Consider the following 16,140-nt stretch of genomic DNA (forward strand, 5'->3'; position numbering starts at 1 on the left):
TCGGCCTCCTCACCTGAGCTTCACACTGCTTCACACTCACTTGCTTCTACATTACACAAGAAGCAGGGGGAATGCAAGGACGAACACCGCTCCGTACAAAGCTCCATCCCCTCCCCCGCACACAGCTCCATCCCCTCCCCCTGCTCTGTCTCCTCAGGACCTCATCTACCACAGAGAGGCTGCAAGTTTGCACGGGGAAAACACAGAGCAGGGGGGGAAGAGAGAGGACGTCCATGCACAGCTCCTGACCTCCATAATGACTGCTGTGTGTGAGGAGGACAGACTGCACTGCACAGGGAGGATTTCTGTATGTGAGGAGGACAGACTGCACTGCACAGGGAGGATTTCTGTGTGTGAGGAGGACAGACTGCACTGCACGGGGAGGATTTCTGTGTGTGAGGAGGACAGACTGCACTGCACGGGGAGGATTTCTGTGTGTGAGGAGGACAGACTGCACTGCACGGGGAGGATTTCTGTGTCAGAAGGAGGACAGACTGGGGCACGGGGTGGGTTCTCTGAGCAGCGGCCCCCGGCTACTGAAATCAGCTGGGGGCCGCCGCCTCCTCCATACACTCTAAGCCCGGTGTGAAGTGAGATTTCTGAAGTCGGTCCGGCCCTGCTAGCCCGATACAGGGCTAAATCTATGAAAAATTCACCTGCCCGGCGCCCAAAACTACTTGTCCCGGGCGTCGGGCGATAGAATTCCCACATCCCTGCCCCATACCCTTAACCCCTTAAAGACGGACCCATTTTTTACCTCAATGACCATGTTCTTTTTTTATTTATTTGACATGTATCTCTTTAAATGGTTATAGCTTTAGAACGCTTTTTCTGAGCGGAGCGATTCTGTGATAGTTTTTTCGTGACATATTGTACTTAATATAAGTGGTGCATTTTTGTTGACACATGCAGCATTTTTTGTGAAAAACTTCAAAATATTGTGAAAAAATTGAAAATTTCTGGCATTTTTATTATTGTGTACACTGTGCAGTAAAAGTGATGTTATATTTATTCTGTAAGTCAGTAACGATTATGGCGATACCCATTTTATGTAGCTTTCTATGTTCCTTTTCCTTTTCTGAGCAAAATTATTTTTCTGCCATTCATTTTCCAACAGCCGTAACTTTTTTATTTTTCGTCCGATGCCATTGAGTAGGGGCTTATTTTTTGCGGGATGAGCTGTACTTTTTATTGGTATCATTTTTGTGCTACGTGCTTCCTTTTGATCTTTTTTATTCCGCTATTTGTACCAAAATTTGTGAATTTTGCGCTTTTTAAAAAAATGTTTTTCTTTTTATTTACGGTGTTCACCGGGCGGGATAATTTACATTATAGTTTTATAGTACAAGTCATTACGGACGTGACAATACCTATTATGTATGTAATTTGTGTTTTTGATCTCTTTTGGTGATAATACAGGGCTTTTATTGGGAAAGGGGCATTTATTTTATTTTATTTTTACACTTCATACTTTTATTGTACTTTTTATTTTATTTTTTACAGGTTATACTATGCTGCAATACATTTGTACTGCAGCACAGTGTGACCTGATGAGCTGTACACACTACAGCCTGTACTATCCAGCCTCTGGCTGGATATCACAGGCTTCCATAGCAGGCAGACAGGAGGTCATGATCTGACCTCCTGCTGCCATAGCAACTAACGGCGACCTGCGATTGTATCGCGGCACAGTCGTTGGTGAACAGGAGGAGAGTGCTCCCCCTGTCAACACCATAGATGCCATGATCAGGATTGATCACGGCATCTAGGGGGTTAATGCTGCCGGGACCGGCGTGATCGAGGCTCCGGCAGCTGCGGCGGGACTCCGGCTGTGATTAACAGCCGGGTCCCATCGCCGATCTCCTGCGCTGCCCGCGGCAGCGCCATAGATCGCTAGGATACGTCCTATAGCGGGAAGGGGTTAAAATAAAGTAAAAAATAAAATAAAAAAAATTGGCAAATAGGTTATATACAAGGCAACATCCCTTTTAAAAATGTGTGCTGTGCTGCTAATCTTGTGCAGTTTTTACTAGGGATCGACCGATATCGATTCTTTAGGGCCGATACCGATAATCTGTGACCTTTCAGGCCGATAGCTGATAACTTATACCGATATTCTGGTATAAATTATCGGCGGGTCGGGGCATTAACAGCATATATGCTGAGGAAATTGCTGATACCGATAATGTCCAAAATCGTGAATATCGGCCGACAATATCGGCCAAACCGATAATCGGTCGATCCCTAGTTTTTAAACAAAAAAAGGCAAATTACTTTTAAATATCTGCTGCTGCTCCAGCCTCGGAAACCTCTGTGTTTTTGGGACTGGAGACGTGACGTCACACCACTGGGGGCATGGCATGACATCACGAGAGAGGGTGGCGTGACATCACGAGGGGGCCTGGTGTTACATCACATCTCCGGTGTTGGAAACACAGATGTTTCCGAGACTGGAGCAGCAGCCCGGCATAGAATGCGGGTGCTGCACGGAGATAACTGGGTCCCAGCGGCGGGACCCCCGCGATCAGACATCTTATCCCCTATCCTTTGGATAGGGTGTCACGAACCGAGACGTGCGGGTGGAAGGGTTATCTCTAAAATCACTATTTGTCTACACTAAAATAATGATAAAAAATCCCTCTTACACCACCCAATTAAATCGCTGCCACCACTTGTCAATCTCAAGCCGACAGGAAGGACTTGCCAATCTGGATATGCTACAATTCCCAAATATAATCTACTATCCCCAGTAGTATATAAAAACAGGAAAAAGATTAATCCAAATCTATAATGTAGCCGAAGTAAATTTAAGACTATAACTTCAATCTCTTCAAGGACAATGTACGTCCGTTTTACCAGACATAAGGCGGTACTTAATAAATGAATGATTTATTACGAAAGAAAAATATTCACAGTACATGTAAAAATAGATGTTAACAAGACAAAGTTTCACCACACAAATAAAATAAATGGGAAAAACATAGAATCCTTACTTACAGAAAGTTACAGAGTTCTAGTCCATGGGGTTTGGTAGGAAATGGCGTCTGGCATTCAAAATTAGATCTTGTCCCCCATGCAAGCGCACCCTAGTCCCCCCAGGTCTGTAGCTTTATACCCTGCTATGGACATGTGATCCCTCTAAGTTCAGCCCCTGGGCAGGACAAGGAGGAGAGATAGATGCTGCCCACTTCCTCATGATAACTTTATGCCTAAAGAATAGGAAATTACCCCTAACTTTTATCATGGGTCAGGCACCCACATCATTTTGTTATATTTGGGTTCTCCATCAAATCCTTTTTCTAGGGGTACCTGACATGACCCCCTTATTGTGTATAATTTAACCAGTGTATACAGTTCGGGCAGGGATCATTACACAAGGGTCATGTGAGGACTCATTTTAAAGGTAATATGATGGAGAATCCAACCATATATAATAGGGCCAGGGACGCACTTCCCTAACCCCCATATTTAATATTGAAAAATATAGGATTTTCCAATTGGGTCAACTTCATACATCTCTTTCATCTATTGACACCCAGGCTGGTGCCTTGCTGGTTAAAATGGTGTTACCTTTCCAGTAATAGAGCAGCTGTGCTAGGATTAGTCACACCTATACCCAAGCTGGATAGACATGTAGGCTCCATGGTGCCCTGATCAAAAGAGAATTATTTATTGTTGAAATGCTAAACTCACCGGTAAGGGTAATTGAATTTACAAGATGTACATACAAATGGACTTTTTACAGGACATATATCACAAATGACAACAATCACCCTGCAACATGGATATATTTTGCCATGGTATATGACATAGGGCATAAGATGTCTATATCCGGAATTCCCTTTTAAGCAGTAAGGGGCAGGTGTACATAGGGACTCTCTTGGTAAACAGAGCAGTTCATTTGCTATAAAGATAAGTTCTATACTATCTCACACCACAGATTTCTTAAAAGCAGTAAGATACTGAAAAGTATCTTTTCAGTGTAAAATCTAAGTTATAAACATTCTGCTGGCTTTCTATTTTTGGTTAGTTACAACTTAAATGAATATTCTTTGTTTTCACAGAAATGATTTACAGACACACGGCAGCAATAGATGGGGAATTCATCCATTTTGAAATTCTGGACACTGCTGGTCAGGTATGATCTACTGTATTTTACTATCTTTCTAGATGTGCTTAAAGGGGTACTCCGCTGCTCAGCACCGGGAGTTGGTGATGTCATAGCCCGCCCCCTCAATGCAAGTCTATGGGAGGGGGCATGACGGCCGCCACGCCCCCTCCCATAGACTTGCATTGAGGGGGCGTGCCATCATGAGGGGGCGGGGTTATGACATCACGAGCTCCCGGCGCAGACTCCAGTTTCGGGACAGTTTATTCCAAATGCTGAGCAGCGGAGTACCCCTTTAAAGGAAATCTTTTACAGCATATGTAAGCTTTTGCAACAATTTGTATTGCGTGAGTGGATGAAAAGGTGAAACAACTTTGCTAATAAATTCCTAAAAATCTAATACAATTTTTTCTACACAGCCCATATTTAAACCTTTGTATTTCTATGGTTACAGACTACAAACAAACAAAATGTGTCGTCTGATTGTGTTGACAAGTATTACTCCATTTTTTCTGAGCCAACCTACAGGACATAGAAATTGGGCAGATAAAAGGAAGCCATCAGATGACTGGGTTATGTTGGTCCTTTATAGAGAGGTCTTGAATTACCAATTGCTTTCGAAATTATAAGGAGGTTTGACCACATTATGATGAATCTTTGCATGAAGCTGAATATTCCTGGTTTGGAAATCTCAGACACATAATGCTGTGCACTTTGTGCCATTTGGTACAGTAACAGCATATACATAGCAGGCGAAAAGCACTATCACACATAAGACACAAAGTAAGAGAGAGATGTGGCAGTGCAGTACTATATCATACTATTTCATACAGAGTACATCATCTACGAGAAGAGGTGAAAGTCTTGTGCTCTGTGCTCGATTAATAAAGCCTGGCCCTCCGCAATAGCCAGCACTACAGGAGAGGTCAGCCCCCCGGCTACCTCAGAAGTGGATCGCCCCCCGCGATCGCGCTGCTGTGGGGCGATCCACCCTACTGGACCACCAGGGAGCGGTTAAAGGTACCTTTAGACGCCGCTGTCAGCTTTGACCCTGTTAACGGCACAACGGCGTGTATACACGTCCTTGGTTGTTAACCAGTTAAGGACGTTCTGTGGTGATACGGTTGCTATGGGCTACAGTATGTTGCGGTATTGTATTTAGAGGGAACACTGTGTGGCAAGGTTATATTCAGAGGGCACAGTGTGTGGTAGTAATAATTAGAGGGTGCAGTGTTTGGTAGTGATAATTAGAGGGCACATTGTGTGGTAGTAATAATTAGAGGGCGCAGTGTGTGGTAGTAATAATTAGAGGGAGCAGTGTGTGGTAATATTATATTCAGAGGGCACAGTGTAGGGTAGTATTATATTTAGAGGGCACTGTGTGTGGTAGTATTATATTCAGAGGGCACAGTGTGGGGTAGTATTATATTCAGAGCGTGCTGTGTGTGGTAGTATTACATTCAGAGGGCGCTGTGTGTGGTAGTATTTTATTCAGAGGGCACAGTGTGGGGTCGTATTATATTCAGAGGGCACAGTGTGGGGTATATTCAGAGGGCAGAGTGTGGGGTAGTATATTCAGAGGGCACAGTGTGAGGTAGTTTTATATTCAGAGAGCGCAGTGTGAGGTAGTATTATATTCAGAGGGGGTAGTATTAAATTCAGAGAGTGCAGTGTGAGGTAGTATATTCAGAGAGCGCAGTGTGAGGTAGTATTATAGGTAATATTATATTCAGAGAGCGCAGTGTGAGGTAGTATTATATTCAGAGGGGTAGTATTATATTCAGAGAGTGCAGTGTGAGGTAGTATTATATTCAGAGAGCGCAGTGTGAGGTAGTATTATATTCAGAGGGGTAGTATTATATTCAGAGAGCGCAGTGTGAGGTAGAATTATATTCAGGGGGGGTAATATTATATTCAGAGAGCGCAGTGTGAGGTAGTATTATATTCAGAGGGCGCTGTGTGCGGTAGTATTATATTCAGAGGGGTTGTATTATATTCAGAGGGTACAGTGTGAGGTATTTTTATATTCAGAGAGCGCAGTGTGAGGTAGTATTATATTCAGATGGGGTAGTATTAAATTCAGAGAGTGCAGTGTGAGGAAGTATATTCAGAGAGCGCAGTGTGAGGTAGTATTAAAGGTAATATTATATTCAGAGAGCGCAGTGTGAGGTAGTATTATATTCAGGGGGGTAATATATACAGAGAGCACAGTGTGAGGTAGTATTATATTCAGAGGGGTAGTATTATATTCAGAGAGCGCAGTGTGAGGTAGTATTATATTCAGAGGGGTAGTATTATATTCAGAGAGCGCAGTGTGAGGTAGTATTATATTCAGAGAGCGCAGTGTGAGGTAGTATTATATTCAGAGGCAAAGTATTATATTCAGAGAGCGCAGTGTGAGGTAGTATTATATTCAGGGGGTAATATTATATTCAGAGAGCGCAGTGTGAGGTATTATTATATTCAGAGGGGTAGTATTATATTCAGAGAGTGCAGTGTGAGGTAGTATTATATTCAGAGAGCGCAGTGTGAGGTAGTATTATATTTAGAGGGATAGAATTATATTCAGAGAGTGCAGTGTGAGGTAGTATTATATTCAGAGGGGTAGTATTATATTCAGAGAGTGCAGTGTGAGGTAGTATTATATTCAGAGAGCGCAGTGTGAGGTAGTATTATATTCAGAGGGGTAGTATTATATTCAGAGGGCGCAGTGTGAGGTAGTATTATATTCAGAGGGGTAATATATTCAGAGAGCGCAATGTGAGGTAGTATTATATTCAGAGGGGTAGTATTATATTCAGAGAGCGCAGTGTGAGGTAGTATTATATTCAGGGGGGTAATATATTCAGAGAGCGCAATGTGAGGTAGTATTATATTCAGAGGGGTAGTATTATATTCAGAGAGCGCAGTGTGAGGTAGTATTATATTCAGGGGGTAGTATTATATTCATAGAGCGCAGTGTGAGGTAGTATTATATTCAGGGGGGTAATATATTCAGAGAGCGCAATGTGAGGTAGTATTATATTCAGAGGGGTAGTATTATATTCAGAGAGCGCAGTGTGAGGTAGTATTATATTCAGGGGGTAGTATTATATTCAGAGAGCGCAGTGTGAGGTAGTATTATATTCAGGGGGGTAATATTATATTCAGAGAGCGCAGTGTGAGGTAGTATTATATTCAGAGGGGTAGTATTATATTCAGAGAGCGCAGTGTGAGGTAGTATTATATTCAGAGGGGTTGTATTATATTCAGAGGGTACAGTGTGAGGTAGTTTTATATTCAGAGAGTGCAGTGTGAGGTAGTATATTCAGAGAGTGCAGTGTGAGGTAGTATTATAGGTAATATTATATTCAGAGAGCGCAGTGTGAGGTAGTATTATATTCAGGGGGGGTAATATATTCAGAGAGCGCAGTGTGAGGTAGTATTATATTCAGAGGGGTAGTATTATATTCAGAGAGTGCATTGTGAGGTAGTATTATATTCAGAGAGCTCAGTGTGAGGTAGTATTATATTCAGAGGGGTAGTATTATATTCAGAGAGTGCATTGTTAGGTAGTATAATATTCAGAGAGCACAGTGTGAGGTAGTATTATATTCAGAGGGGTAGTATTATATTCAGAGAGTGCATTGTGAGGTAGTATTATATTCAGAGAGCGCAGTGTGAGGTAGTATTATATTCAGAGAGCGCAGTGTGAGGTAGTATTATATTCAGGGGGTAATATTATATTCAGAGAGCGCAGTGTGAGGTAGTATTATATTCAGAGGGGGTAGTATTAAATTCAGAGAGTGCAGTGTGCGGTAGTATATTCAGAGAGCGCAGTGTGAGGTAGTATTATAGGTAATATTATATTCAGAGAGCGCAGTGTGAGGTAGTATTATATTCAGGGGGGGTAATATATTCAGAGAGCGCAGTGTGAGGTAGTATTATTCAGAGGGGTAGTATTATATTGAGAGAGCGCAGTGTGAGGTAGTATTATATTCAGAGGAGTAGTATTATATTGAGAGAGAGCAGTGTGAGGTAGTATTATATTCATTGGAGTAATATTATATTCAGAGAGCGCAGTGTGAGGTAGTATTATATTCAGAGGGAAAGTATTATATTCAGAGAGTGCAGTGTGAGGTAGTATTATATTCAGGGGAGTAATATTATATTCAGAGAGCGCAGTGTGAGGTAGTATTATATTCAGAGGGGTAGTATTATATTCAGAGAGTGTAGTGTGAGGTAGTATTATATTCAGAGAGCGCAGTTTGTGGTAGTATTATATTCAGAGAGGGCAGTTTGAGGTAGTATTGTATTCAGGGGTTATATTACATTCAGAGAGCGCAGCATGAGGTAGTATTATATTCAGAGGGGTAGTATTATATTCAGAGAGCGCAGTGTGAGGTAGTATTGTATTCAGGGGGTTATATTACATTCAGAGAGCGCAGTATGAGGTAGTATTATATTCAGAGGGGTAGTATTATATTCAGAGAGCGCAGTGTGAGGTAGTATTATATTCAGAGGGGTTTTATTATATTCAGAGAGCGCAGTGTGAGGTAGTATTATATTCAGAGGGGTAGTATTATATTCAGAGAGCGCAGTGTGAGGTAGTATTATATTCAGGGGGGTAATATTATATTCAGAGAGTGCAGTGTGAGGTAGTATTATATTCAGAAGGCACAGTGTAGGGTAGTATTATATTCAGAGGATACAGTGTGTGGTAGTATTATAATAATTATTGTTTTCATATAGTTAATAAGAATCCACTGATGAAGTGAGGAGCCAATACTATCTGGGTGTTAAGTTCTGCAGAATGAAAATTTAAATTGAATAACTCCCGGTGGTATGTACCAGCTGCATTAGATAAGAGAAGACTATAGAGAAGACGTCACCTGTAGTCACTGATATCATTCACTATGTCCCATCAGATCTGTAGTCACTTGTAAGTTCTGCAGTAATGATGGATAAAACAACAACTCCAAGCATAACCTCACCAACGCTTTCAGTGGGGATCAAAGGTTTGGGTGCCCCGGGTAAAAATTTGTATTAATGTGCATAAAGAAGTCAAGGAAAGATGGAAAAATCTCCAAAAGGCATCAAATGACAGATTAGACATTCTTATAATATGTCAACAAAAGTTAGATTTTATTTCCATCATTTACACTTTCAAAATAACAGAAAACAAAAAAATGGCATTTGCAAAAGTTTGGGCACCCTGCAGAATTTATAGCATGCACTGCCCCCTTTGCAAAGCTTAGACCTGCCAGTGTCATGGATTGTTCTCAATCATCATCTGGGAAGACCAGGTGATGTCAATCTCAAAGGTTTTAAATGCCCAGACTCATCTGACCTTGCCCCAACAATCAGCACCATGAGTTCTTCTAAGCAGTTGTCTAGAAATCTGAAAATAGTTGACGCTCACAAAGCTGGAGAAGGCTATAAGAAGATGGCAAAACGTTTTCAGATGTCAATATCCTCTGTTTGGAATGTAATTAAGAAATGGCAGTCATCAGGAACAGTGGAAGTTAAAGCAAGATCTGGAAGACCAAGAAAAATATCAGACAGAACAGCTCGCAGGATTGTGAGAAAAACTATTCAAAACCCACGTTTGACTGCACAATCCCTCCAGAAAGATCTGGCAGACACTGGAGTTGTGGTACACTATTCCACTATAAAGAGATACTTGTATAAATATGGTCTTCATGGAAGAGTCATCAGAAACAAACCTCTTCTACGTTCTCACCACAAAAATCAGCATTTGAACTTTGTAAATGAACATATAGACAAGCCGTTTGCATTTTGGAAGCAAGTTCTGTGGACCGATGGGGTTAAAATTGAACTTTTTATCCGGAATGAGCAAAGGTACGTTTGGAGAAGAAGGGGAACAGAATTTAATGAAAAGAACCTCTGTCCAACTGTTAAGCATGGGGGGGATCAATCATGCTTTGGGGTTGTATTGCAGCCAGTGGCACAGGGAACACCTCATGAGTAGAAGGAAAAATGGATTCAATAAAATTTCAGCAAATTTTGGATGCTAACTTGATGCCATCTGTGAAAAAGCTGATGTTAAAGAGAGGATGGCTTCTACAAATCGATAATGATCCTAAACACACCTCGAAATCCACGGGGGATTACATCAAGAGGCGTAAACTTAAGGTTTTGCCATGGCCTTCACAATCTCCTGACCTCAACATAATTGAAAATCTATGGATAGACCTTAAAAGAGCAGTGCGTGACAGACAGCCCCGAAATCTCAAAGAACTGGAAGACTTTTGTAAGGAAGAATGGGCAAAGATACCTCAAACAAGAATTATAAGACTCTTGGCTGGCTACAAAAAGCGTTTACAAGCTGTGATACTTGCCAAAGGGGGCAGTACAAGATATTAACTCTGCAGGGAGCCCAAACTTTTGCAGATGCCATTTTTTTGTTTTCTGTTATTTTGAAAGTGTAAATTATGGAAATAAAATCTAACTTTTGTTGACATATTATAAGAATTTCTAATCTGTAATTTGATGCCTTTTGGAGATTTTTTCCATCTTTCCTTGGCTTCTTTATGCACATTAATACAAATTTTTACCTGGGGTGCCCAAACTTTTGATTCCCACTGTAGGTTATACTGGGAGCTGTAGTTTTAAATGGTTAAAACTTCTTTAGCGCTTTATTCTTACTTATCAATTGGTATATTTAATTATTATAGTGGAAATGGTACTCTGCAATGCACTAACAACACAACAGTCTAAAAGAAATACTTTGGTTGGGGGTATGGGGTGACACTATTTTCTTCCGCACTGGGTGACACCAACCCTAGCAACACTAGGTGCGAGTTACATGATAGCATGTAGTGCACCATGCTGGCTTACAACCTATGTAGTGATGCCCATTACATTTGATTAAGCGTGTTGTTGCCCAGCATCTTAGATGTTCACCCCACAAAGCATGGTGCACTACACGCTATCATGTAATTGGCAATTAAAGTACTAAGCTACTACCCCCATCATGAATAATAGGTGTGTGAGTGGTTCATCAGTATTTTGCTCCTGTGGGGCCTCCCTCTATTTAGCATTGTGGCTAATCTGCATATCATGGTGGAAATAGGTCTCTCTAGACATAGAAAGAACTCCAAGACTGTTTGTTCATTCACCCTGCTGCTAGGGCACAGACTTCTATGGGATTCCTCACTCCCATTCACACTTCTGAATTTCCTCTTGCGGAATTCGACTAGTGAAATGGACCCAAGTGTGAATGGACCCTTAGGCTACATTCACAATATGAAATTTCCAAGTGGAATTCTGCTTGGAAATTTTGCTGCATTAGTGTAAATGGGTTTTCTGTTGACCATTCCTTTTTGCAGAATTTGCGCAGTGAAATATTCGGCCTTGGATATATTTGACTCTGGACCTGCCAAAAAGAATGAGTATGTTCATTCGTTAGCTTTGTATCCATTAGTGTGTATCCATTAGGCTTTGAGGATGGGTTATAGATTTATTGACATTGAATGATTTCAAATTTTTTTGTAAATCCAAAAAATCTATTTTTTTTTTTTTTTTAAGGAGGAGGACTCCCTTCAGATCGAAGAGAAAATTAAATGGGGTGATAGTTTTGCAGTGGTGTATTCGGTGACAGATCGCTGCAGCTTTGATGAAGTCATGAGATTATGTTTCTTGATCAATCACATTCACTCAGCCAGTAAGAAAGGATCAACAGAACAATCCCCCATAGTCATTGTGGGCAACAAGAAGGATCTCCAGTACGATCGCATGGTGTCCACCGATGATGGGGAAAAGCTCTCAAAGGCCTTAAAGTGTCCAAGCTATGAAATTTCCACTAGAGACAGTTATGAAGAAACCGCCATGGTCTTCAATACACTTTACTATGAATTACTGAGACAAGGGAACCTTTCTCCTGGGACTTTTAAGAAAAGAAATGTATCCAAACTGATGGAAAAGATTCCAAAGATTTATGCCAACTCTACACTAAATGCAAATGGTCGAAGTTTAAGTTTCAATTCTTTTCGGGATTATATTCCAGAGTGAATGACGCTCAATGATGAAGCTATGGAGAAGAATTCTGGTTTGCCAGGGAAATGTTGAGCACAACTCTTGAGTATGCTAGGATTAGGAGATGTACACATGTCTTCACTAGTGAGGTATAGTCTATAGGCTGATAGACATGTTTACCCCAGTACACTGAGATAACATTTTATGACATTAGTTTGACTAGTTGTCCCAGATACTTAATATGATACCAGGGGGATTTAACACAATCTCTTCCACTATACGTCAGCTGCAAATAAATCTGGGAAAGGCATGGCATAATGCCTATTTGTACTTTGTGTTTATTTTGGTAACATATCAATTGTGTGTACCTTATTGAATGGATCAGTTTTATGTCGTAAAGAAGTAGTGCCACAACAGCTACACCAGAGCTTCTTTACATTTTTATGTCACCAAGCTAAACCTTAAATATATTGTTCCTTATGTAATTATAAGACACTTTGCTATTTACTTGCTGTTAAAATTCTCAACCATTATGTGTTTTTAATGTGGTTGAAAAACCGGCCACTAGGTGGCTCTGTTCTGTTCCCAGCACAAGTCAAGCAGTTAGTTTGGTCTTCTCCCTGCCTGGCAGGAGACCAAACTCAGGAAATGCATATGGGGCATAGCAAGGCACAGCTCTCGCAGGCTTCAGTGACGTGCCTGCTGGGGAACGCCCACGTTCTCCTGCTGGAAGCTCACACAATGTGAACAAGGGAAAAAGTATGATACAGCTTTTTAAAGGGGTATTCCAGGATTTTTTTTTTATTTGACTATGCTACATGGGCTGTAAAGTTAGTGTCTGTACCTGTGTGTGATGGTTTTCTCACAATTCTTATGTGATTTTCACCCCAATATTTATTTTGAACAGCATACAAAATGACTGCTGTCTCGGATTTTTCCCAGGTTGCAATGAAGTGGAGACCTGACTCACTAGTCAGTTGATGACAGGGAGCCTGTCTGCTTCAATGGGTGGAGGGATCAATCTGCAACTAATGCAACAGCTGTAGGCATCCTGATTGAAAACCACAGGTCTGAAGCTCATTTATGTTTCAATGGTTGGGGTAGCTGATGTGTGGGAAGGAGGAAAATTGAATCATGGGTTTTGTAGGCAAACAAGAAAACTGAAAACAGGAAATACAAGTTCACAGAAAGCTAGCCACAGTGTTATGGTAATCTCACAGCATAGCCATTTAGCCCAAGACAAGTGCAGATCCTTCCTAAGCATGTCCATTACTGCCTGCCAGGTACTTACTAAAATCCCCTTATGGTGGAGAATCCCTTTAAAGCTCAGAAAATTGTTTTAAGGGCAGGAGGGGTTTTAGGAGTAGTTAGGGAATATAATCTGAGTTAGTTTAGTAAATATGGTTTGATAACAGGTACTCTTTAAGTTATCAGATATTAAAAGGGTCTAGTTTCGAAAACCCATTATCAGATACCCTATCAGGGAATTCTGTATTATTAGATGGGTACCTCTTGTCCAACATCTTCATCTCTGGCCTACTTTACATAGAGCATTTTCTTTGGTAGAGGGATTTTAAAATATCATGAACACTTCTTCTGGTAGTTGCCTTTTAGAAGTATATGTAATAGTATGAGAATTGAGACCATACATGAAGAATACCAGAAACAAGATAGCTCAGTAGTAAGATTTGTCATAGGCTATCACAGATCCCCCATCAAAAATATGCAAACAATTAATTAAACCTGGGTTATGACAGTTACTTTTTATTAGATATAACAGGGTAAAATAATATAACCCCAACTGGACAAACATATATTAATCATGTGACCGCAAAGAAAAATCACAGATAATGGAATAGACTTTCGTCCACCACCCCACCTATTGCACATATATACAATTGTTACTTTATAGTGACTATAAAAAATATAGTGAAAACCAATTGAGAAGAGAGAAACAAGTGGCACTGCTAGCAACCACAGGGTCTAATTATAAAGGATACACATCAGAGGTTTACAACAGATAGGTACTTGTACAAGGGGTCCCATCGGCGGTGCTAGGGGAAACAGAACGTAGTCAATAATAGAACAAACAAAGAACAAAATCACACCTGCACTCACCCCAAGGGTACCGCAACTCCGGCCTCACTCGAACGGTGCCTCCATTCAACGATCGGGCATATCAGATGTGGAGCGCTTAGAAAAGGCGACTGCCGGCGGTTTCACGCAATCACTATGCGCTTCATCGGCCGCCTAAAAAATATAGTGACTAGAAAATATCATGAAGTTATATCGTAATCTATATGTAAAACCGCTGATAAGGAAAAAACGTATCCTACAGCAAGAGAGCATCCCAAGTCCTATGTAGATATCTATCAAACCAATCATCTGCTCTGCTCTGTAGACCTCTATACCTTGGAATATGTTAGTGGGGCCTTAGATGGTTTGAGGTTATATGTTTTTCCAAACTCTAAAGACTGAACTTCAGAGGTGTATGCAAACCATACATAAGTTGATGTTAGATTTAGACTGATATTGACTTACTTTTTTTGCCATAACTTTCATTAAAGCAACTTCAGACTTAACAGTGAATCATGTGTTTGTGTGTTGTATTCATAATGCAAAGCAATAGAAGAAAAGGGGGAGAGGGCGCTCTGGGTAGCGTTATCCTAAGATTTATTGGACTTCATCTAAAAACCGACAACTCGTTTCAAGGGAATGACTCCCCTCTTCATCGGGTCTGAACTAAGGAAGAGGGGAGTCCATCCCCTTGAAACGCATTGTCTGTTTTTGTGTGAAGTCCAATAAATGTTTTTTATTACACCTGTGTTGTATTTATAAAAATAAAACAAAATGGTCCAGCGCAGCTTAATCGATCAACCCCTGAGGACGCAGGGCGTACAGGTACGTCCTGCATCTGGAAAACTGAAAGAGGTATGATCTTTAGACGGTAAAGAGGAAAAAAGTAAAGTGCAAAAATTTACCTTTTTTAGGTTAAAAGCTTGTTATTTTATTTCAATCCAAGAGACACAGACACAAGTGGAGACAAAAGAGTGAAGCGTTTCAGTCAACCATGTTAAACTTAGGTTGACTAAGGTTGACATGGTTGACAGAAACGCGTCACTCTTTTGTCTCCTCTTGTGTCCTTGACTCTTGCATTGAAATAAAATAACAAGTTTTAATTCATCAAGCCACACTGGACCTTTTCTCTTATATTTCTGGTCATTATTGGTGCTTGTCTACACTAGTCCAGGCGCTGCTACAGCAATCAGTGGGTGGGCTGACGTATGCATATGTCCTACTGACTTTCTTCTCTGCGGGATATGCTCCCGAGACTGAGATCGCAACAGTTTTGGCAATGTTAACCCGATAGGTGCCATGGTCAGTATGTAATTCTGACAGTTATGCTGTGCGACAGTACAAATGTACATAGTATAACATGTAAAAGGTGTAAAAATAAAAGGTTTTTCAATAAATAAAGTCTAAATAAAAAATGAAAAAAATGTCCCTTTCCAAAAAGTAAATAAAAACCTATAAATAATAGGTATCACCACATTCCAAATGTTATATATCCCAAACGGTAAACGCCATAACATAACAACAAAAAGCGCAAAATTGCTAATTATGATCCAAAACGTGAAATATAAATCACAAAAATGGTACTAATAAAAAGTAAAGCTCGTCCTGAAAAAAAATAAGCCCTCACACAATGTGGACGGACGAAATATACATAATGACTGTCGGAAAAGGGCAATGCAAAAAAGGGGAAAAAAGGATTTTGTTGTGAAAAAGGAAAAGAATATAAAAAGCTATATAAATTGGGTATAGCCATAATCATACCGACCTGAAGAATAAAGGTAATATTATTTTTACCGCACAGCAAACGCCATAAAAAGGTAATTTAAATGCCAGAAAGTTTCCAATTTTTCTGCGAGATTTTAGCATTATTACAAAAATGCTGCATGTATCAACCAAAATTTACCAATAATATAGATTGCAATCTGTCATGAAAAAACAAACAAACAAACAAACTATCTCACAATAGCTTCACTCAGTAA

General features: G+C 40.5%; 1 protein-coding gene across 2 annotated transcripts in view; it reads left to right on the top strand.

Moving 5' to 3' along the window:
• LOC130276824 (ras-related and estrogen-regulated growth inhibitor-like) overlaps window positions 1-14,674 on the top strand; it is a 66,329-nt gene extending 51,655 nt beyond the window's left edge. For both annotated transcript variants that reach the window (XM_056526720.1, XM_056526719.1), the window contains 2 exons: window positions 4,065-4,138; window positions 11,639-14,674. In XM_056526720.1, the coding sequence (XP_056382695.1) occupies window positions 4,065-4,138; window positions 11,639-12,121 (557 nt within the window). In that variant the 3' untranslated portion in view covers window positions 12,122-14,674. The remainder of the gene's footprint in view (window positions 1-4,064; window positions 4,139-11,638) is intronic.
• The last annotated feature ends 1,466 nt before the right edge of the window (window positions 14,675-16,140 follow it).

The sequence above is a fragment of the Hyla sarda genome, chromosome 6 (assembly GCF_029499605.1).
Source record: "Hyla sarda isolate aHylSar1 chromosome 6, aHylSar1.hap1, whole genome shotgun sequence".
NCBI classification, from domain to species: domain Eukaryota; kingdom Metazoa; phylum Chordata; class Amphibia; order Anura; family Hylidae; genus Hyla; species Hyla sarda.